The 23,211-nt window shown below is 41.6% G+C and overlaps 1 protein-coding gene across 4 annotated transcripts in view; it reads right to left on the reverse strand.

The window, feature by feature from the left end:
• slc1a2b (solute carrier family 1 member 2b) overlaps positions 1-22,912 on the reverse strand; it is a 29,403-nt gene extending 6,491 nt beyond the window's left edge. Inside the window, exons 1-9 of one of the 4 annotated variants that reach the window (XM_034215868.1) lie at positions 8,527-8,749; positions 5,517-5,656; positions 3,680-3,832; positions 3,132-3,382; positions 2,672-2,819; positions 1,944-2,070; positions 1,516-1,749; positions 1,229-1,423; positions 287-421 (exon numbers count right to left, since the gene is read on the reverse strand). In XM_034215868.1, coding sequence (XP_034071759.1) covers positions 287-421; positions 1,229-1,423; positions 1,516-1,749; positions 1,944-2,070; positions 2,672-2,819; positions 3,132-3,382; positions 3,680-3,832; positions 5,517-5,656; positions 8,527-8,564 — 1,421 coding nt within the window. In that variant the 5' untranslated portion in view covers positions 8,565-8,749. Of the gene's footprint in view, positions 1-286; positions 422-1,228; positions 1,424-1,515; positions 1,750-1,943; positions 2,071-2,671; positions 2,820-3,131; positions 3,383-3,679; positions 3,833-5,516; positions 5,657-8,526; positions 8,754-22,647 lie in introns of those variants that run through there. The other 3 variants (XM_034215867.1, XM_034215866.1, XM_034215864.1) reach the window with 3 other exon arrangements.
• Between the last annotated feature and the right edge of the window lie 299 nt (positions 22,913-23,211).

Genomic DNA, 23,211 nt, shown 5'->3' on the forward strand with positions numbered 1-23,211 from the left:
ACGCAAGTAACTCAGTGTTCCCAGCTGTTTAGTCTATCTCCTCAAATATGTTGATTACTCTCTGTGAACCAGTTAAAAGGTATCGCGAGAGAGAGGCTCTTCAGAATTGACGTGGCAACTCTACCGTGCAGTCAGAACCTCTGACTCCAGATTTGTTTTGTGAATCCTCCGGCCGAAGCTCCTAAATAAACCATTAGTGTTTGACATCAAAGCTCCAGCTCTCCCCGTGTCTACATTGCTACACAGAAGTTTCTCCCACAATAAGCATGTGTATTTTATAACTCACAGCAGCCAGTCAACAGCAACCAGCAGACTGATGTCTTCGGTTGGCAGGCCTACAGCAGTCAGGATCAGGAGCATAGTCACCAGGCCAGCACTGGGAATACTGGCCGCTCCAACACTGGCCAGGGTGGCAGTCAGACTGAATGAAGACACAACAAAGCAGCAATCAATCACATTTTCCAAGCCCACTTCACCTAAGCACATCCTCCACAACCCTACGCCCTGATGCTACTCCTCAGATGCCAATGAACATGATATGGTCCACTCCACACAGCTACAGATGAAGATATGTATTCTCTATGGTACTTATATAAAGAGGAGCCGCTGAAGAGAACCAGAGAGGGTGCTCCATCACACATGAAGAGAGGTTTAAATGTAACAGATGGGATGTTCAATTTGAGGGTTTTATAGATTGATATACCATATAAATGTCAAGGTGAAGGTCATGCATCATTGACTCACTCTATTAACAGAAGAGCATTGGGGGAAGATAGTTAAAGATACTAGGTTGATGTAATTCATTCTGCTTAGCTTGAGACATGGCAAGAAAACATGTTTTCGTTTCCTCATTACGGTTTATTTGCTCCTTTGTAAATCAAATCTTTGAAGTTGTTGCTTTGAGTAACAGAGGATTTTCTGTTCGCTGTTAAACCTCTATTCTGCTGCTGGGTTTGTCCTCATTTATTACGAGCTAACTGTGTTTGCTAAACAGCATCCTCAGGGCTCCATTTAAACCCTCTTAAAACTGTGGGAATTGCAAATCTTACTGTTATGACCAAGCATAGCTTTTTTTGATCCACAGTTTTTCTATTTTAATAGCAGGATTGTTGAAATATAATAGAAGGTTAAATCATTATATCACTTGGTTATTGAGATTGTATTCATTGGCTTTTAACAGTGCAAAAAACAACCTATACAATATGACGTGTTTGAAGTGTCTCCAGACCTGACAGTGATAATCTGACCAGGGTCAAGGTAGATGCCGTTCATTTGGGCGATGAAGATGGCTGCCACTGCCTCATACAGAGCAGTTCCGTCCATGTTGATGGTGGCACCGACTGGGAGCACAAAGCGAGTGACTCTTTTGTCAATACCTAAGTTCTCCTCCAGACAACGGAAGGTGACAGGCAGTGTACCAGCACTGGAGGTCAAAAGCAAAAGAAGGTTGGTTATACTCTGTTTCAACTGTATACATATCAACAAAAACAACTAGCTATTAATTGTGATGCTGACCTGGAGGCTGTCCCCAGGGCGGTGATCCAGGCCTGGAAGATGCCCAGGAAGAAGGTATAGGGGTTTTTCCTGACAATAGCAAAGTAGATTGCAGGCAGGAAGATAGCTCCGTGGATGATGAGACCAATGATCACAGTGACCATGTACATGCCCAGCTGTCTGCCCACCACCTCAAGGTCCTTGATGGAGATGATCTTACCACAGATGAGACAGGCAATACCGAAGGGAGAGTACCTAGAGAGACGATGGAACTTTAATTGTTACTAGTAATTCAGAATGACAACTTTGGCAGGACACCAATTATGTCTTTAATAGCTTTAATCTTTAAAAATGCTGTAATGTCTTGAGAAATTACTTTTCAGTTATTTCTGACTCATTATAGTTGAGTTTTCAAATGAGTTTCAATGAGATTCTTAAGTGATACTAACCACATGATACAGATGACAAGTTTCATCACAATCTCATTGAGGATGTTGAAGAATTCAAGCATGAGCCTGGCCCTCTCTCCCATCTTGCCCATGCAGATGCCAAATGCAATAAAGAAACCAATCAGACCTGTGACAGAAAATAATAAATGTATCAAACGTTGAATATCCGCGTGGACAGGTGCGTTGACTACTACATGAAGGGGTTATCATTAGGAGATGACTTTTTAACATTCACAGCTAAAAACATTAGGTTTGTCCACATGTTTTCAATACTGTTTAATATTGCTTTTACTTTTTGCCATGCTAGTAGCTTGGCCCTAGGAACAGCAATGTGTGTTGGTTGGTCCACCACTTTGGCCCAGACAGAATATCTCAATAACCATTAGATGAATTACCATGAATTCTAGAAGGGATATTAATTGGGCCCAGAAAATGAATCCTTATGACTTTGGGGATCTTCTGTCTTTTTTAATATATTTGCAGAATAACAACAAAACTAAACATATGCAGATCAGCATCACCTGCACATTGTTTTGTGCTTATTAGCAAATTATATCATGTTGAAATGCTATTATTAGAATGGTGAACATGCAAAACATTGTATGTACGAAACATCAGCATGTTAGCATTAGCCTCACAGAGCTGCTAGCATGTCTCTAGACTTTCAGTATTGGTTAATGTTAATTGTTCAGCGTACATACTGTGAGTGATGTTGGTGTGTTACATACCCAGAACATTCATGCCACTTTTGAACTGAAGGGTCTTTGTGACGATAATCAAAGGCTCCCTGGTAATGTTAGCAACAAGGCCTTCCATGACGGTTGCATTGACATCCTCAACGAAAGGCACCTCTGTCTTTTTTGTCGTGGTCTGGATCTGAGGTAAAGGATGACAAAATAAAAGGGATTAGTTAGATAACCAACAACAACTAATTCAGATATGATGTTCCCTGTGACTCAAGTCCACTCAACTTTCTGTAGGCCTACAAGCCCACCTATTTCCTGACGATCTAGCTTCTGAGTCTCTCTTGATATGCAACAAATAATATTCCATAATAAGTGACTGCACTCATCCAAGATTCGCAGTGACATCCAGATATCACAGACAGACTTTCTAAGCATTTAGCATCTGACAGTCAAACTAAATATAAGTTTTGTGCATTATCTTGTTATTGTCACCCTCCATTACCTGTTGGAAACAAGCCTGCACCAGGTTTTCCGGGAACAGGTTCCTGATCAAATCAAAGAAGGCATCCAAGCTGGACACATCGTCGTTCTTCTCGCCCTGGCCCAGATTCTCCTTCAGTTTGGGGTTGCCAGGGTGGATAACCAATACAAGGATGACTCCCAGGATGGCAGCAATAACCGTGGTGGTCATGTAGTAGACCATTGCCCTGGTGCCCAGGCGACCGCTGGATTTGGCATCCAAACCGGCCAGACCTGTAGCCAAAGCAAACAAGATGGTGTTTAGTTATCTGCACGTGTTGAATAGAAATGTTGACTTAATACTTTGGGCAAAGTCAATTAGGGGATGGCATAATGATATTTGATCATGTGCATTATGCAAAACATATTGTATTACATGCAATATTGTCATTTTTTATTTCAGTACTTTATTTTTAGCTGTTGTATTCAAACTCAACTGCACATGAGCTGCACAATCATATCACCAACAGTGAATAATGTTGAAATGATCCAATGTCTATATTTTTTAAGAAGTCATCATTTATACTCTACCTGTGATTAAACTGGAGATGATGAGTGGCAGGATCAACATCTTCAGCATCCTCATCAGGATGTCTCCAGGAAAAGCGATCACCATGACGATGTCTGGGTGGATCGGGGAGGCCACACGGAGCAAACACCCAAATACAGCTCCGAGGATCACACCTGAAGTGCAAGAAAGAGTGTTAGTGAGTGAAACTGCAAGCGTGTATGACAGCAAACTAGAAAAGAATCAGGAATTAAACCCAGTGGAAAATCACATATTACAGATTGATATAAAAAAGGAATCCATTTCATATCGGTGTATTATGTTCAATAGCTATACCTTAGATATAATCAATGAAATAGTTAATAGGCTTTAATTTTTTCTTTTAAAAACTCTTAATAATTCTCTCCTATACTGCCAATTCAGATGTTAGGAGCTATACAATGGGCTGTCTGTTTCATGCTTAAAGAGGACAGATAAAGATAAAACGGAAACCTGCTGAGAGAAAGTAAAGCTCACAGAGGATTAAGATCAGATCTCTTTGAAGCAGCAGGGAGGAGGCAAGCATGTCAGATTCCCTGGTAGAGCATCTGTAATCTGTACAAACCCAAAATGTTTTTGAGGATTCTTTTCACTTTGTGGCAGGTTAACAGACTTATACTGTACAAGGATTTAACAAAAAGGGGGGACAAGAGAAGAAGAAGACAGTGTCTTTTGAAAGACCAGCCCCCTTTTTTCAAAGCCACTGTTGACCCTTGAAATATGCCACTTCAAACCAAGGGTTCTTTTCCTGCCACCCAGTGGTTCTGTCCCCCAAAACTAAAGATGACCTCTATGTGCTCCAACCCCCCCCCCCCCCCCCCCCCACAGCCCAGTCCGCCAGGCTGGGCAGTTGGCCTCTGCGTCTGTCCATCTCAGACCACACAAAACTCCGGCTATCCCCCCAATGGCTGCACTTCCTCTGCCACCACATCACTGCCAAAGATCACACAGGCTGAGGCATTGTTTAACAACACACACTGGAATGAAGAAACCTTCCAGCTTGTTTTTTTTTTTTAATATAATAAGCTGTCTTCTGTGGTCCAGTCTAGTATCATCCTGGGGATTCTGCACACCCAATGACTTTGGAAGGCACTTGATATCCTGTGCCTTCTCTTTGGCCATTTTGCAAGTTCCCATTCAGACTCTTATCTGCCAAGTGACAGATGATCAATGATCATGCTGGCTCCCTTGCTTTGTGAGAGTCCTGCCAATTGGGGTGAGATGTACACATTACAGATACTCACACAAACACACAACCATTTCAGTGGGACCCAGATAGACAGGGACTCAAATCCCTAAATGAAATATTCACATTTATTTGTATACAGTTTAACAGGTTCACGGCCTATGTTTCTTAAAGGATAACATTAGGACACAGTTTAAATGATAAGTGTGGGTTAAACACACATCTGATTCAGAGCATATTACCAGAAAATGTATCCCTTCTTTTGTGCCCTTTCCTCTTTTCATTAAATCTCCCCATGTGGCGCAGTGAGCTACTGTATTACTATAATCACAATATTTCCCATGCACCACCGGAGGCAGTTTGGATGTCTAGTGTCACAGAAAGCGTTTGATAGCAACAGGTGGCACAGAGCTGGGGAAGGTCAGGACACCCAGTCATCTCACTGTCTGCTACACTGAACAAGCACAGATGGCATCTCCTCCTCAACTCACGAGTGAGCTGCATAATCGAGCTCGGAGTTAACAGAACATTGAGCTCAGCGGTGGTCGATCTCCGTCTTTAGCATGCCCTGTTTTTTGTTGGTTCTTAAAAAAGATCGAACGGAACAATAATTAGCCAACACCAGGATAACTTACCGAGGATGGTGAGTGTGAGCAGAAGGTTCGTGCACATACTGGAGCAGATTTTGGCACATTTGGACTGAGGCCTGGCCTCAATGGGCTCCAGGTGACTCTCGTGCATCCTCACCTCGACTTGTTTAGGCATACTGTTGGTACTGTGAAAGAGAGAAAGAAAAAGAGAAATTGTTAGTTACATAATGCATGAAGATAAACTCCTTCCTAACACACAATAAGCTTAACCGTATTATTAATCAGTATAATGTGGCCCTTTCACTCTGACAAAGAACAAGACATCATTCCTGTATGCCTTAAGTCACAGGTCAACATGATTGCATCTCATATTCCTCTCTTCTCCTCGTAAGGTCCAATAAACCTCTGGTGTCGATTATCATTGGTCTCCTGCAAGATTATTTTTTGAATACTGTGCTAATTAACCTTTTCCTTTACAGACTAGGGCTGCAACTAAATATGTAGCAATTAATCTGCTATTTTATTTTAAATGTATCTCTTAATAAATTGGTCTATAAAATGCCAAAAGTAGTACAACAATCTCAGTTTCTTAATGTCTAAGTAATGTTTTTACATTTCAGTCCAACACCCAAAGGTATTCATTATATTTCAAACTAAAGCTGAAAAGATATTTCCTGAAATGTTTGCATAGAAAGTTACTTTACTGATTAATCAATTAGTTGACTCATGGTTCTAGAATAAAATATAGCATCATGTAAGAGAAAAGCCAATCATTTGGATGTGGATGATGTTTCTGAAGATATGTCTGGTATATGGTTTAAACAAAAACAGCATGATTAAAAATGTTAAGCATTCAAGTGTGTTACCAAGCTGTCACTCATGCTCTGCCCATAGTTACCATGGCACCCAACAGATGGAAGCTGACTACAAGCGACTGCTTCTAAAAATGATTCCTTAGGGAGTGACGTGCAGACACATGGCACTTTGAGTCAGTTTATATAAGTTCAGTCCTTGTGTATAAACTACTAAATTTGTTTGGAATTTGCATACACTGAAACCTATCAGAGAGAAGATCCCCTGGTGAGCATATTAAAACATTCATTTAACACTGATGTAACAGATTCCTACTTGACATTACAAAAGTCTATTGATTTATAGAGGGGGGGGGGGGGGGGGGGGGGGGGAGGACATATTGTCTGTTGAGACATACACCCAGTAACCATTCTTTCTCAAATGCGATAGTATGAAGAGGGGGCTCGGTCACACAGCCTAATTAGTTGGATGAAAAGTGATTTCCCGTTACAAGCAGTTTCCTGCCGTTCCGGTGAGGTGTGAATGTGTTTGTTGGCGAGAAGAGAGCCAGCTGTGTCTGTCACATGGCAGTTAGGCAGGTGTTCAACAACTCTGTCATAGCTTTATATCCATCGTCCCATCATGAAGCCACAGGGATAATCTATCAAATTGTTTGACATATTTTTTGTCTATGAGGCCTTACACATGTCTCTGTGTTTCTTTTGAGCTTCAATAAGCCCATGCGAATGTCTGCTGTGATGGATAACAAAGGATAGCAAAGAAGAAATAATGTGGCTCTGACCTTTCACCTAACCCCTGGGGTTCATGGCCTAAAACTCACAAATGGTGGAGTCAATGTTTTTTTTCCCTCACACATCCCCCCCATTGTCCACTATGAAGTCGCAACACTTCATAGAAATTAATCATGTTGGCTGTCAAGTTTTTTTCAAAGCTGAAACTTGATCAAAGGCAAGACAGGGAGGTCGAATCAAAAGGCAGAAAACTTATTCTTAACCAAAGGCTCTTTGTGGAGTTATTGTTGTTGTGTAAGTAGTCTCTAATAATTCCACACGGCACACACAAATACTCACACATTTACACACACCTCCCCCAGCTTTTTGTACTGCTGCTTTGTAAACTAGCTATAGGAAGACCACCTGGTCAGCTTCCAGGCACACAGATGGACCAGTCCTGTCTCCTCTTATTCATTTCAAAGTGAAGTGTGAAATACAGAAAATACATGCAAACAGCAGGCGAACAGTAGCCATCATTATTTCATACTTCAGATGACATCCGGATGAATTAGTAAAACCCCAGGAATAAAACCCTGAAAAATTGGCATTAGGCCTACCATGAAATCCCATTCCATAAGAGTGATGAGTCCGGTTAATTGAATTTCCCCTTTTTTCTCTCCCTTTGATTATTTTTAGCACTAAGACAGAGAGGAAGCAGACGCTGGACGTCACAGAGGTCGGATATTATTCTGTCGCGATCCTCTCATTAGCGCTTCTCTCACCAAGTCATGGACAGATGAGAGAGTGGGCTGGTGCGATCAAATGATAGATGAAAATGTACAGCAAGGACAAATCCACTGCAGCGGACTGTTATTTCTCATCAGTAGTTGTTTTTTTATGTGAATGATTTTATTGGAGGGAAAATCTCCACATTATATTAGCTTTGATTTATATGTTTTTCTGTCATAAAGAATACATTGCAGATATTAAGCTTAGTTGTTAGATGTTCAGCCTCCATTGAGATCAAGAGATCTGGGCTGTTACTTTTATACACTGTAAATATAAAAACAAGTTGTTAATAGCTAGTGACTATGAAAGGATTTGTTAATAAGTTATATTCATTTAAAAGTGATGACATTTACATACTGATGCACACTCACTCACTGATCCACACAGTTTCTTCTCCTCAGTCTCTAATGGGATCATTTTATAAACCGGTTAATCTTGGCCGAGGGTTTAGTCAGATTAATTGCATTACATGGCCGTTAATCCACGAAGGAATAATGATGGACTTAATAAAACACCTGGTTTACAGTAAACTGAAGGATGTCAAAAAAAATGTAATGTATTGAGAGTTAAAAATAGAGGTTATTTTACTCTCACTTCATTTGCTGATGTACACTTACACTCATTTGTCTGGTTACACTTACATTCAAGTAAAATAGTTTGCCTTGAATTAATGAGAATAAAATCTAGAGAAATGAAACAAATATGAAGTCTAAAACTACAAATTGGGTGTGAGGACTTACGTCATTTCTGTTGGTGTTGAGGTAGGGACTATGTACATTCACCAGGATCAAAACTCCTGCCTTTGGTATTTAAAAATGAATCAGCTCAAGGAATCGTTGCTCCATTCACAGCTGATGGCAGATGTCAGCAGGTAAACACAGAACTCTGCTGACAGCTAGCAGCCCTCAGCTGTCCACCAGCTCTTCCAAAGCATCCAGAGAGGAGCGAGTCAACACAGCCAAGACAAGTCATAGCCAAAGCAACCTGAATTGCCCCATCCTGAAGTTTGCAAGCCCCCCTCAGCCCTCAGCCCCCACCCCCTGACTCCACCACCAACACCCACACACCAAGGCACACACACATTAGACAAAATGTAAAAAGTGGTGGGAGGAGTCAATATCTGAGTTTAAGAGTCAAATCCCTCAGGGACCCTCCATTCACCGGACACTGTAATCCCCCCAGAGAGCACACTCTCAGACTCATCAGGCTACATAGGACAGTGAGAGAGATGAGATGATGATGCATGCTAATGGAAAATTGTCAACAGTAGTGCTTTGTGAGTAACCCTTTTGCTGAGCGAAGAATAAACGACAAAGGAATGATGGATAGAAGGGTTAATGTCTTAATGTCACAGTTTGTGAGCTTTGAGGTCATCCTGATGGACAGCAGATGATAGGTTAATGCTTTAGTTACTCTTGAGCCACAGTGGTCAAAGAGGATATATAATAATGTATACTAAGATCTCTGTCAATCGTTACGTCACACTCAACAAAGCCCAAATCATTATATGCAAAGATGTTATATCTAATAACGTCAATATATGGTCATTTAAAAAAAAGACCTTTACGATTTTAAAGGTTTTGGCAAAAATGAGATGCATCCATTCAAGTCACATACAATCCAACATTCACAGATTTAAGTATCCCCACCATTCAACAAAACTCCTTAACTCCAAAGCCCAAATGACCGACGTGATTCATGTGAGGATGGTGTCACGCTGATTTCCTCCTAGTCTCCCAGCAGCATGGGACTTTACATCGTATTTTGAGCAGTATCACATTATTCTAATTAGGGAAATGTGTTGTAAAGCTATTTCCTCTTCAAACAAATGACCAACTGCACAACAAAAGCCAGAGGAATCCCATCCCTGTCGGCAAGGGTTGTGTCATGAGAAACCACTCATCCAAAATCCCTTGACATGTCATACTCATTGAAAGGGCCCTCTCAGGGAATAGGCAGTATTTTCAGGATGAGAGCGAGAGAGAGAGAGGGATAGAGAAGAAGGGGTTACACGGGGGAGTAAGAGGGACACTAGGGGGAGAAGGGGGTACTGGGGTCACACCAGCACCTCTCAGCCAAAAGAGGGGCCTGTGAGGGGAAGGCTCAGGCAGCCATCCCTGCTTTTGGCTGGTACCATGTGAAGCTCGCTGCTTCCTCTCTCTTCCTACTGAAGGGCTTTGTTTCACACGCAAACAGCAGCAGTGGCCTCAACATGCCCGGCCAAGCGCTGCATCCAAACTGGCATGGGTGAGAAAAGAAGGGAGGGGGTTCGAACTGGAAGGGGTATAAGGGTATAGTGAGGGAGGGAGGGAGGGCAGTGGGCATGTCCAGAATTCCAGTTCTTTCAGGCCACTGATGTCATGCCTGTGCCCACCGTGGGAGAGCAGCGGAGGGACCAAGGCGCCCCTTTCTCTATCCCCCTCCACAGTCCCTTTTTCCACGATGAATGAATCTTTCAGAAGCGCCAGCCCATTGTGTCCCATAATCGACGGCGATTATCCCGATTTTATGCTGCCTTCCCAGTGCAAGGAGGTTCCCTGAGTGGTGGCATTGAGGACCGCTGCGATGCAGCAAGGACCACGAGGGGTTGTCCTAGCAACACTCTGTGGCTTAGAGAGAAGGGGATGAAAAGGAAAGAGGAAGCACACAGCCACACACACTCATATCCACAATCAAAAGCACACACACCATATTAAGATGGGAAACTTTCAAGATCATTTTTTTCCCCTCACCAAAGAACGTTTAATTTCATAGACAGGTTAGTAATTCATTAATTTTGTTCTATAATGATTTCTAAAACTTGACAGGATATGTCCCAAAAGGAGCTTCTTTGGTGTCCGGGCTGCATAATTGATGAGCTTCTGTGAAAGTCTTTGCCAACAATGCCACACTACCATCTACAACATGTGCTTACATAACAATTAACAAGTTAGCATTAATGACAGGTTGCGTGGTGATACTTATCTAATTCAGGTTGTTGGGAATCATGTGATGGCTAAGAGGAAGATGTAAATGAGAATGCAAGTTTCCCACTGGTCGAGGGGCCCGGTGCCCATTCTCATGACTGGAGCATCACAATATACTCTGAGGTAAAGACAACTGGAGCTGGGCCAGGCTCCGGATATATCTGCCCCCCCCCCCCCCCGGGCCTCAGAGCCACTTGCCATGCAGTGGGAAGAAATTGACTCACACATACTGGGTGCCTCGGAGCTGTGAAAAGCCCCCACACCCCCAAAATGAAGCTCTCAGCAAACACTTCAGGTTGTGCTGTGCATAGGAAGTGAGAGATAAATTCCAGGATCTGAAGAAGGGGAAGCTTTGTCACTCTACGACTCCCACTTATATATTCCTTGATGGTTGTGGGGATGAATGCATTCAGTGATAGATAGCAGTAGAGAGATGTGGGGACTGTCATGTAAATCTGGTTTATTCCATCAGCAGTGCAACCTAAACAGTAGCAAAACAAAACACACAAGACCCTCTCAAAGTGCTGCTTGCTTGGACACAAAAGTAGAGGGGCAGTGGCCAAACAACTTTCCCATCAGGAAGCTGCCTTCAAACTTTGCTTAGATTTAACCCCAAATACCAAACCACAATCAATAATCCTCTTTTTCCCTGTATACATTTCTCAAACAACGGCCCAAATTGAATGGAGCTAGCTATTTTTCATTCAATTCATCGAGACTACTTTCAAAGAATGTTAATGGTAAAGATTCTCATCCGAAACACACAACCAACTCGGCCCAACCCCGGTGATACATATATGTGTATCTATATCTATATGTAAGGATAGTTATATAGATATATCTCGGCAATCGACTCGAAAGCTGTCTTCAACAAATATTGTAACTGAACCCAGGAGTGAGAAGACAGTCAGATCAAAGAGTAACAGAGGAAAAGGAAATGCACATGGAATAAAGCTGATTTTGCTGATATTCAGACAGGGTAATACCATGCAATTTGCTCAAATATAGTCCAATTTGAGCAGAACAATGTATTATCTATAACTGACCTCTGTAATATTTGTATTCTTTGTGCAATTATGAATGGCTAAATTGAATGTGTGTGGGCTGTCTGTTCTTGATGGGTTAATCCTTCAATAGAAACAGGGCAGGGATTCAGTACCATGGTCAGTGACAGAGACTCTGGCCTCAGCTCAGAGCTGTAGTGCTGACAGAGCTGCTTACAGTAGGTTAGCATGCTGCACTCCAGCATTGAAGCGATCATAAGTCATACACACAGTTGTTGACAAATTAGTAACACTATTCTATAAACTCTATACAGAGGGAGATAACGTTCCCACAGGAAATCACACAAATTGACCCCCTGGGAGCAAATATTTTATAGAGCCAATCTCCAGCCCAGTTTTCATGAGAAACAATGCTTCTGAGGAATGCATAATCTCCTTTTTCGGTCAACGTACATCATGTGAAGCAATTTGCACAATTCTTCATACATTGCATGTAGGAGATGTGACATTGAAACTCCTGTTGTGTTGCTTTCATCACATTTTTTACCATTCTGTTTTACAATCAGGCTGCATCAGCATCCTGGCAACGCATGATTAAACCATATAGTACGTGTCTGTCCCTCAGCATCCTCTAAGGTTTCCCTTTGTTTGGCACAACTCTTTGTGTCCATAATGAGGCAGTCATTAGAGAGAGCCTCTGGGAATCCTGAGGCTAGCGTTGTAGTTTGCATATGTCCCTCAGATGTGACCAGTCGTACTGTAATAATGTGCCAACAGCCTATTATGCTGGGTAGTGGCTGTTATAGGGCTGAATTGGGTAATTCCCATTCATCTGTAATATCTTCAAAGGGATTTAGTTTGATGGAATTTAATCCAACTGCAAGCAACTTCACAGTCAGAGGTAAAGTAAGTTTACTCATCCTCACGTCTTTCGCTCTCTACCTAAATCCTTTTTTTATTCTTGTGTTCAAAGATACACACAAACACTCAATCATATTTCTCAACTCGTGCAACTCAGTCTTTCTTCCATCACGTTGAAATAGTCTTAATTGTCATGCTATGTTTTCAGAAGTGTCCTTCTAAGCTGCAACCAGATATATGTTGTGACAGCCCATGCAATAACCCAGCCCCATTATATTGCCTAAAGCTGCACATATGGAAGATATGAGAAAAGAAGTGCATCCATAGTCATGTGAAATATTCCCACTGTTCCTCCCCACGGTCTCCTCCATCTATAGAGGGGCTACGCCTATTGCAGACAAACGCACATGTTCCTCCTATAGCTGCTCCTGTGTTCATGCCGGCTGCATATGAAGTGATGCTAGTATCATTAGCAAAGGCTCATCTGTTTAAGAGAGCTGGCTATATAGCCGCACGCAGCTTCTGATGGCTTTGGTCCGATCCCCATAGGAGCTCATTAAATCTGTCAGTAAGGCAGGACCACCCCACCCCCTATTACACTCCTCGCTATGGTATACCCGCTACAATGCTGTAAGGGGGATGACAGAGGCGTAGAGAGGCATATAGTAGACAGAGGGAAGGGTGGTGGTGGTGGTGGTGGTGGGGGGGGGCCCGCACTAATTCCATATAAAGATAGATGTGTTACAATGTATGGGGGAAGGGTGGAGGAGAAATGGGGGAGGGTGGAAAAAGGAAGGTGTGGCTGATTAAGGTAAGGATGGAGACATAGACAGGGAATTACAAGAGAGAACAAACTGAACATGGAGAGAAAGGGTTAGACAAAGGTTAAAGATTAAAGCAATCAATTGAAGTAGAGAATGAGATGGAGCATGTCTCTTCATCCACAGTGTATGAGGGGGCTTCTGTTTTATCAGGTTATCTGTGGATACATGAAGAGCTGACATCTGTGTTGGGCAGCTGGCCCTGTGAAATGGGATTAGTGCTCAAATCACGTTTCATACATCACTAGACTCACCTGCTACACTCTCAAATTTAAATATACGTAGACGATGCGCGTACGCTCACTGTCTAACCCACTTCCTGCTCACATTTGTGTCGGTACAATATGTGTAAATGCTAACACACACACACACACACAGACTCTCTTGTCTGCGTTCATAAATCTCAGTTGGTCAAGTCCCTTGGTATTGGAGGTGGGTTGGGTAGGGGGGGGGGGTTACAGTCTCACTCAGGAATTGCCATTAAGGGAACTAAGGAGGATGCATGTTCTCTCACTAATTAAACACTGGAGTCTGTAGGGACTGAGCAGAGCCTGCAGCAGTGGCCGTGCCCCCGCTCTCCTCACACCACCCTGCAGTGATGACAGAAAGGGCATTCCTGCACACACACACTCAGCTCATTACAGGAGCCAGCTTGATCAGAGGACCATACACACACATACCTTTTGCACATCGCTCCCCAAAGACTGGAGACTAACATCTATGTAAAATGATCACTGACTATAAAACGTGTTAGGTCACGTCTGCTAAACAATGTGAATGCTCAGTTCGAAAAAGAAACTTCATACTCTAGCTCTGGCCATATACTGCACAAACGTGTCATACAGTATTGCTTGGCTTTAATTGTTGTTAAGCTTTTGGTATATTTGCCATACAGTATGTTAACTGGATATCATGCAATGCCTTTAACATGAAACAAAAGTTGAAACATATGTACACATGGCATTTGGTGATGTTAACATACACACATTTATATAAGCTCCCTGTACACAATGCAGCTTTTTCCTAATTGCAACATTCCCAGTCTGTGTCTTTGCACTGAGAGAAACACATCTGATCAAGGATGACCAGAATACAATGGGGAAGCATATCAGAAAAGCAGGGAAGTGTGACGGAGCTGACAGGCTGCTACTCTCTCATTCTACAGTATGCATATCTCTTCCTCATTACACTCTCTTTTTCACCACCTTTGTCTCTCTCCCTCTCTTTTTTCTGTATCCTCCTTTTTCACACATGCCAAAAGACATGTTGTTGTCTTCGCAACATAATGTATTGACCAAAAAAACGATTTGTTATGCATGTCTGACAGACAACACATTTCCAACAGAGACTGGAACAAAGCTCTTGTTTCCAGGCACGGCAGCACAAGGACAAAACCTGTGGAAGTATGAAACACCTGGTGTGAGCGTGAGTGTTGGCCAACTGTTTTAGTGCAGCACACTGGATTTTAAACACCAAGTCCAATGAGGTGTGAAGTGGAAAAAACCTGAAAATAAATCTGCGAAGATAAAGACTGAAAGGGATTTAAGAAATATGTTTGGTTGATCATTAAACAATAACCCTTGACTCACTTTCACAAAAGCAAAACTTAGAGACTGCCTTCCTTTCAGGACCACTTCACTGACACTCTTCTTACATTACCACATACACATAATATATATCATTATATCTGTTGTCACACATAAAAAGCCCCAGAGGGACCCCCTGCTGCTCCTCACATCATTGTTTTTCTTTCCACGTCACTGTTCCCTGCATACTTAGACAAACTATGTACATATTGCTTCAGTCACACGCAGCAGTGGAATGCCATTGAGAGAATACGCCCGCTTAGGCTTTTTTTCATCGCTTAATTATGACAGCCTGTCACAGTCAATCATTATCAAAACCTCTAGGCAAAAACATCTTTTCAACACAATTCCACTGTTTGATCCCAGCCAAATCTCTAGAGTGCACTAGTCTTAGCCTGCTCAGAAGATGGTAAACCCCACTCCATTGAGATTTAAGGCATACAACATAAATTCCCCGAAATCCCGCTTTGCCGTAATCCTCTACTACTATAAGAGGAGGCAGGATTCACAGCGATGTCAGGATCCATCTTGGAACAAAGGAGTCTGTACATTGTGCAGAAAGACTGATGTAAAATGGATCTTAATTCAAATTTAAATTGATTTGAAATTAGACTTATTTAAGTTTATGTATTTTCAATGTATTCTGTTGGTTAAGGTTACATTTAGGGAATTACATTGCAAATAAAACAGTAGAGGTACATTATTTAGTGAAGAAGTAGGAGCCTTTATATAGATATGGATAGATAGATAGATAGATAGATATGGATAGATAGATAGATATGGATAGATAGATAGATAGATAGATAGATAGATATGGATAGATAGATATGGATAGATAGATATGGATAGATAGATAGATAGATAGATAGATATGGATAGATAGATATGGATAGATAGATATGGATAGATAGATAGATAGATAGATAGATAGATATGGATAGATAGATAGATAGATATGGATAGATAGATATGGATAGATAGATAGATAGATAGATAGATAGATAGATAGATATGGATAGATAGATAGATAGATATGGATAGATAGATAGATAGATAGGGATAGATAGATAGATAGATAGATAGATAGATAGATAGATAGATATGGATAGATAGATAGATAGATAGATAGATAGATAGATATGGATAGATAGATAGATAGATAGATAGATAGATAGATAGATATGGATAGATAGATAGATAGATATGGATAGATAGATATGGATAGATAGATAGATAGATAGGGATAGATAGATAGATAGATAGATAGATATGGATAGATAGATAGATATGGATAGATAGATAGATAGATATGGATAGATAGATATGGATAGATAGATAGATAGATAGATAGGGATAGATAGATAGATAGATAGATAGATAGATATGGATAGATAGGTGCATCTCCTAATTAACCAGTACATAATGTGGTGAGCCAAAGCGTTCTAACAAACCCCTCTCTGTGTTCTTTAGCCATTGAGGCAAGCCGCTCTTGGAACACGCCACCCCTACTAGAATAATGGGTCACTTTACAGGCCTCCAAGTTAGTTCACAGAATCTGGAGCTGGGAAACCGCTAGCACAGGGTTCATGGGGAGGAGGGGCAATTTAATTGTTTCCTTCGTTTTTGTTTTTGTAGCCCCCTCCCCTCCTCTCTCTCTCTCCTCTTTTAGTTCTGAAAAGGGGGATGACAAACATGCAATGAAGGGGATTGTTGTGTGTTCCACTGGACAAGTGGGTGAGGTAAACAAAACTAGACTGTAGGATCAGCTGGGCCCGTCCGGATGGGATAGGCTGAGCAGTGGGGAGCAGCAGAGATGCTGAGGGGCCATTGGTCCGGTGTCTGTGGAGTGGGAGGGTAAAGGGTCCTGAGGGAGAGAGAGCACCGGAAGAAGTGGGTGGTGGACATGGGTGCTGAGGTTACTCCCCAGAGGGCCGGCATTGTGTTTGGTGCTGAAGTTCTCATGCATGGCCCGCTTTGGCTCCCTCAAACGTCGGAAAGTGATGGAGCTCTATGCGATTAAGGGGACAAGTGGCAGCACTGCTCCGCGCTCCCACAGCTCCGGCTATTTACATACTCAAGAGGAACATTAATGCCTGCCGATCCCCCGGAGCTGAACAAAGAAGCACACAACCCTGCCCCAGAGGCCCATTACGCACTTAATTGAGGATTTGTGGAATAGTTAAAAGGGGCAAAGGAAGAGGAAGGTGGATGAGAAGGGGAGGGGTGGTGGGGGAAGTGAGCAATGACACTTTTTAACAGAAATGTTAGTTTTAGTGTTCCTGTTCAGGCGAGAGCTCAGGATCAAATGTAAAAGTGATATATAGCTACATCTTTGCCACCATATGGAAACCCCATGCAAACGTTAAATCCTTTTTTTATTCTCTATTTATCCTCTTCTTCTCAATTCCCCATTCGCTGATCCTCCCATTATCCACATTATGAAACTGACATAAAAGCTTTACTTTATAAAAAGGAAGGATTGGAAGAGAAATTCAGCCAGAGCAACTCAAATAATGAATAAAGAATCTATTAGAATCAACATGTTTCAAATGCATTTTTGATTCTGTAAAGTCAGTTCATCGAGTATTTAAAACTGTACACGTTTATTTCTCTATTCAATTAAATCATACTTTTTTTCATGTGTTCTTGGTATGTGATTGCCTTGTGTGATGCGGCATATGGTTCAAAGAACAGTGGCTTAAACAAAACAAAGGTAGCTCCCTCTGATAGTGTGAATCTGTCAGTCTGCATCTTGGGACAATTGTTCAGATGAACTCTTCTATTTGTTGTGAACGAATCACTTCATGTGCTTTAATTATGATTCTTTTGTTGCCACACAATGGGCTGATTGTCCTCAATGGCATGGTCTTTGGTGCCAAGAGAAAAAACAAAAGACCCCCCCCCCCCCCTGTCCCTCTTCCCAATCACTCTCAGAGCAATTTCATGTCTCCCCCTGCTGACCTGAATTCCGATATAGCAGGTGCCAATGGGATGTGGGTGGTTGGGGACAGTGGCAGTGGTGAAGAGGTGGATCCGATGAGGCCTTCACTGTACCACAGTACACTCTGACTCAGTACACTCCCCCCCCCACCCCCCTGTCCAGTATGTAAATGTTAATGTGATTTTAACTCTGTTGAGTTTGTTTGAAAAGAAGGAATTAAAACTAAAGATTGTATCCTTTAAACTGGAGCTGGACCAGTAGCTAGTAACCAGCAGAGGTTGATATTTCCGTTTCTTGACTGTGTATCAGGTTGTGTTATCTTATCACTGTTATGATAGAAATGTTTACAACGTGTACACTTAGTAGGTCATTAGTACATGTGTAGGCTACCCTGGCCATGACCTTTCACTGCCAGATGTGAGCTAAGAAAAAAAATCCCACATCGTCTGTGTGGTGTGTACTGGCTACACTACTTTAAAAAAAAAAAAAAAAGTTGAAATAACATTAAATGGTTAAATTAAATGTAAGAATAATTTATTTGAATATTACATTAAATATAAAGCAAACAGATTTCTTGCAAAACACAAAGATGTTATAATACATTAGAAAACTGTTTCCATATGTTCTAGTCTTTCCATTTGAATGTGGTTTATTTGATTTATATGACTGTTTTTATTACATGCTTTTTTGAATGTTGCTTTTCAGTCCTGCACAATGAGCTCACTTGAGAACGTCACTTACGCATCAGCACAGTTTATATGACATTTTAATGATTGCTGCAAAACTGAAGAAATGCCTTGACCATGGCCATTGGAGATCTATCGTTTTGCCGTCCAGCAGCAGATTCACTAGTGAATGCTTCTGTTTCTGTTCATGTGCAGTCAAACGGAAGTGAAGGGAGCCAGGCTCTTTGTTTGGTCAACCCATGGGAAAGGCCTCACTCTGTCCTGCTCTCTGAGAACCGAAACACTGATTCTATAGGCGAGACTTAAAAAGAAAAAGAGCATGAATCCCACATTTAAGGAAGATTCACATCAGGAGTTAAGTGGTGAAGTGGAGATAAATCGCAATTCAAGACCTGAAAAGCAAAAAGCAGGCAAAGAAAAACGAGGAGAATCAAGTGCAGAGACAAATGAAATGTAATGATATTAAGGCAATTAGGAAGGAATGAAATGAAAGGAACAGAAATAAGGGAAGAGAAAAGGAGTATTGAGAAAAAGAAAGACGGAGATGGATGAGCATGAGGGTGGTTGAGAGAGAAAAGAGGAGCTGGATGGTACTTTGGCAGCTTCAGTGTGTTCCCAGGAGGATTACTCAAGCACTAGATGCAACAGAATGCCAGCAATAGCAAAGAGAAGCTCTATGAATGAAGACCCATAACCAACCACACACACAAATACACATCTCTGTGGATATCTGAATTCATTTCACCCTTTCCACTCTATTCTCTGTCTTCCCAGGTTTACGGTCTTTTCCTCTCTTTGTTTCTTGCATCCAGCTTGTTCCAAACCTTGGTTTTCTCACTCTCTCCACTGAGAAGGGAGTTTGCCTAGGCCAGCCACAGACAGGTAACACATGCTTCATCTTCAGCTTCATCTTCTGATTGCGTGGCCCTCATGCATGGGCAGGGCTGAACAAATGTCTGGATGGAGATCAACCCCACTTACGTCTCAGCTCGGTTACTACATCCTTTGGCCATTTATCTCTTTTCATCTAAGGAAATAGCTCTATACTGTCTTTCCTCCTCCCAATCGTTTTCTCTTTCTGTCACTCCCACTCATTGGCCATCTGGTTCACCATTCCCATCATCTGCGACTTTATTACAGACAAATCCATCCAGTGGATTCTCCTTTTATTAATACTCAAACCATTTAACTGTTGAGATTGATTGGTACAATTTAATTTCCACAGTAAGCCCCATCAATGAAGAAGCTCTTAGTTAGCATATTGATCTTGACTGGTGTGCAGCTACTTCCATTTATTTTCGGTGTTATTTAACCCTGGCTAAAATATTTCCACAACTACCCTCCCCCTACCTGTGTGTACCTCACAGCAGAACAGCCTTTATTAGACACAACTAACAAACACACACACATGTTCATGCATTCATTCATCTCTGAACTCACTCTGCCCTGACTAACCTCCATCGGGCGATATCTACCCTAATTAAGGGTAATTAAACATCTTCACAGATGGCTAACATAACAGATTCTGAGAAATATGATTTTGACTAGTTTCACTGCCAGTGGGAGCTGAGCACGTCTGGGCGTGGGAGTGCCTCTGAATGTTTTCCTTGTGCGTGTATGCGTGAATGATTACTTGGATGCATTTATGCTCAAAAAGATTACTAATTTCATGATTGCAGGTTGGATTTACAATCTTTAATTTACAGAGATAACATTTGTTATCAACATAATGTCACTGCAACTATAAAGCTAAATATTGACATCAAACAATGTATTTAGATTGCATTTCTGTCCACCAGTGGCCAATTGGAAGAGGTGTTTTCTTAATGACAGATATGCATTTCAATTAATGCAGTCTATTCAAAGGGAATAATACAAACAATTGAAAAAGTAATAGAAAGATTGAAAATGAAGGACATGTGTTAATTTGAATCTTTTATTTTCCAGCACATGCAGGAAAAAAAGGATTAATGGTGCTCTTCCAGATCAAAATCCCTGTATAAATTCCCTTACACTAATGATGACCCATCAGACATTGATGTGGATGTGAATTCACATTAATGTGAATTTGTTGTTGTGGCAGCATGTAATGATTATAAACATACCTTTGCTTATAAACAAATATAAGAAATCCACCCCCTACAGATTGAGGACATGCATTTATATATTAAATGACTCATCCTGCCTTCCAGCTTGTGTGTGCTTCCGTTTAATGTCTGTGGTGCTCCTTCATGTAAGGCAGCAAATACCACAGTAGGATACAGTAGTTTAGAGAGCAGCCTCTGGGAAAAGGACAAAATGCATTAGATGCATGGACACTTTCCTCTACAGATTCTCCCAGCAATTACACTAAAGGCCAAGGCCTCTTCTGATTCCAGTCAAGCCACACAATGCACACGGTACTGCAGGACGGACCACCAGTGGGAGATAACATACCCATTACAAATCTAACATCTACCAAACCATCACATGCAGTCAGAGAGAGGGGTGGGGTGAGGTGGTGGACACGTCCCCTCCCCAAATTTAATTTATCAACCTGCAGTTGACAGGATAATCCACAAAGACACCCTGTACACGTTTTTTAAGTGACAAGCGAAGAGTAATGTTAAAGGCGATCAACTGAGGGTGCGAGAGAGCTGGGTTTCCATGGCGACATTGATGGTGCTACTGGAAACTTGCGTGTCTCTCCGCGCGCGCGTGTACGTGTGCTTGTGTGTGAGTGTGAGAGTGAGTGAGTGAGTGCTCGTGGTTTAATATGAAAGAGGGGAAGGGCTGCAACGATTGGCTCAAGAGGTGGGTGGTGATAGTATGAAATAAGCATTCAATTATTCCCTCCCAGGAGCGTTTCCCAGTTCTGCACATACACAACAAAAACCTGATTTGATTCCATCTTTCAAAGAGAAAAAAAAACACAAGGTAGTGAAGTCAGGGATTACCACGGACAACTAAACGACTGCATCAGCATTGGGCAAATACAATATGCATGTTTGAGGTACCATTAACTACAATAAAACACTGCATTAACAAGGAAGATTTGTTCATCAGATGAAGCAAGTTTACAAAGTAGGCTAATACATCTACATTATTTATTATTCTGTAAACGCAAGCCTATACAAATGCACCAGCCAATTAGCTGCAAAGACACTCCGTGGACTTAGGCTATAACTTTTATAATTTATCTATCATCAAATCCCTATTTGTACAATGGTAGTTCGAACCTGGTGTCTAATCAAGATGTATTGCACTCATCAGGTTGCCAAGAAATCTCACAGGTATATTGTTAAATTAGTCTTAACGGTTTCCTTGGAGAAAGTGGAAGTTAACCGCTAAAAGATAATTCAGTTAAAATAAATGTCCCTTTTTCTTCAAAACATCCAACAGGAACACTTTGATCGTTTAGCTGCAACAAGGCAAGTTCAGCCTGTCGTGCAAAAAAGGCTGCTTTGAGCAAACAGCAAGACAATTAAGAAAATCAAAGAGATGTGACGTTTTAAATTATTTCATTCCATGTAAGAGTTACTATGGGAATAAAGGTTTACTCAGATCATATCTACAGCAACTCAGTTGTAGGCTACTTGTATTTCATGCATGAACGTCTGAAACGATTATGTGTGAATCTCCTAGAAAGATGTGAGTAAAATAAACTATTTTAGTGTGCAGGTTAAGCTTATTGTTGACGACCAGTGCTCCGAAATGTTCAATGTAGGTGTCACTTCTTGGATTTAATGTAGCCTATAGCGACTGGATATGAAAATGACTATAAAAACACGCAATGGTAATTTAAGGTAGATCTGCAAAGATCTGTTTTTCTATTATTCTTAGTGGTTTGCCTGCAATCATTTCTCGATTGTGCAATTATTTTTAAATGACCTGTGTTACCTTTGTTTGATGATAAATAACCAATGAAGCTTGATAGCATATCTTCATCTCCTCCACTGTTGCGCGTGTATTGATTCGATTTGCAAGCTAAAATTAAAACAAAAATCAGCATCCTACCTTTGTTGAAAACCACGATGGAAAAAGTTGTTGGTCTTGTCGTATCCCCTCAAAGGTGGTCAGCCAGCGATCACAGAGTCACAGCGGTCCAGGACAGGAGCGCTTCTCACACCAAACGAAGGGTTTTCTGTTCGTTAAATCCGAGGAGCTTCGCAGCTCAACGATCCCACTGAATGAGCTCTGCCTCACCTCACACTTCAGGGCTTTACTTCCCTTCCGCCCGTCAACCCCCCCGCCCCTCTTTTCAGCATGGGAATGCCAACTCCCGTTGGTTGAAGATGTAGACGATGACATTCGCATCTCTCTTTTCTCTGTGTTTCACCATCAAAGTTGCAAAACCTGATCATAAAGAACATTTGCTAATTTTACGAGAATCTTGCCAAGAGGGTAATTACATCCGGCATTTAAATTCAGAGGGTGTGCTGCAGACTCTCATAGCCTCTCTTGCCCTTTTTGGCTTTGATGTTTTTTATGACTGTCAGGGTTTGAGTTTTCGTGTGTCTAGTTTTGTGGTTATTTTTGCTGTTCTGTCTTCCCTGTCGTTAGTTTCCCTGGTGTGTCTAA

The sequence above is a fragment of the Gymnodraco acuticeps genome, unplaced genomic scaffold (assembly GCF_902827175.1).
Source record: "Gymnodraco acuticeps unplaced genomic scaffold, fGymAcu1.1, whole genome shotgun sequence".
NCBI classification, from domain to species: Eukaryota; Metazoa; Chordata; class Actinopteri; order Perciformes; family Bathydraconidae; genus Gymnodraco; species Gymnodraco acuticeps.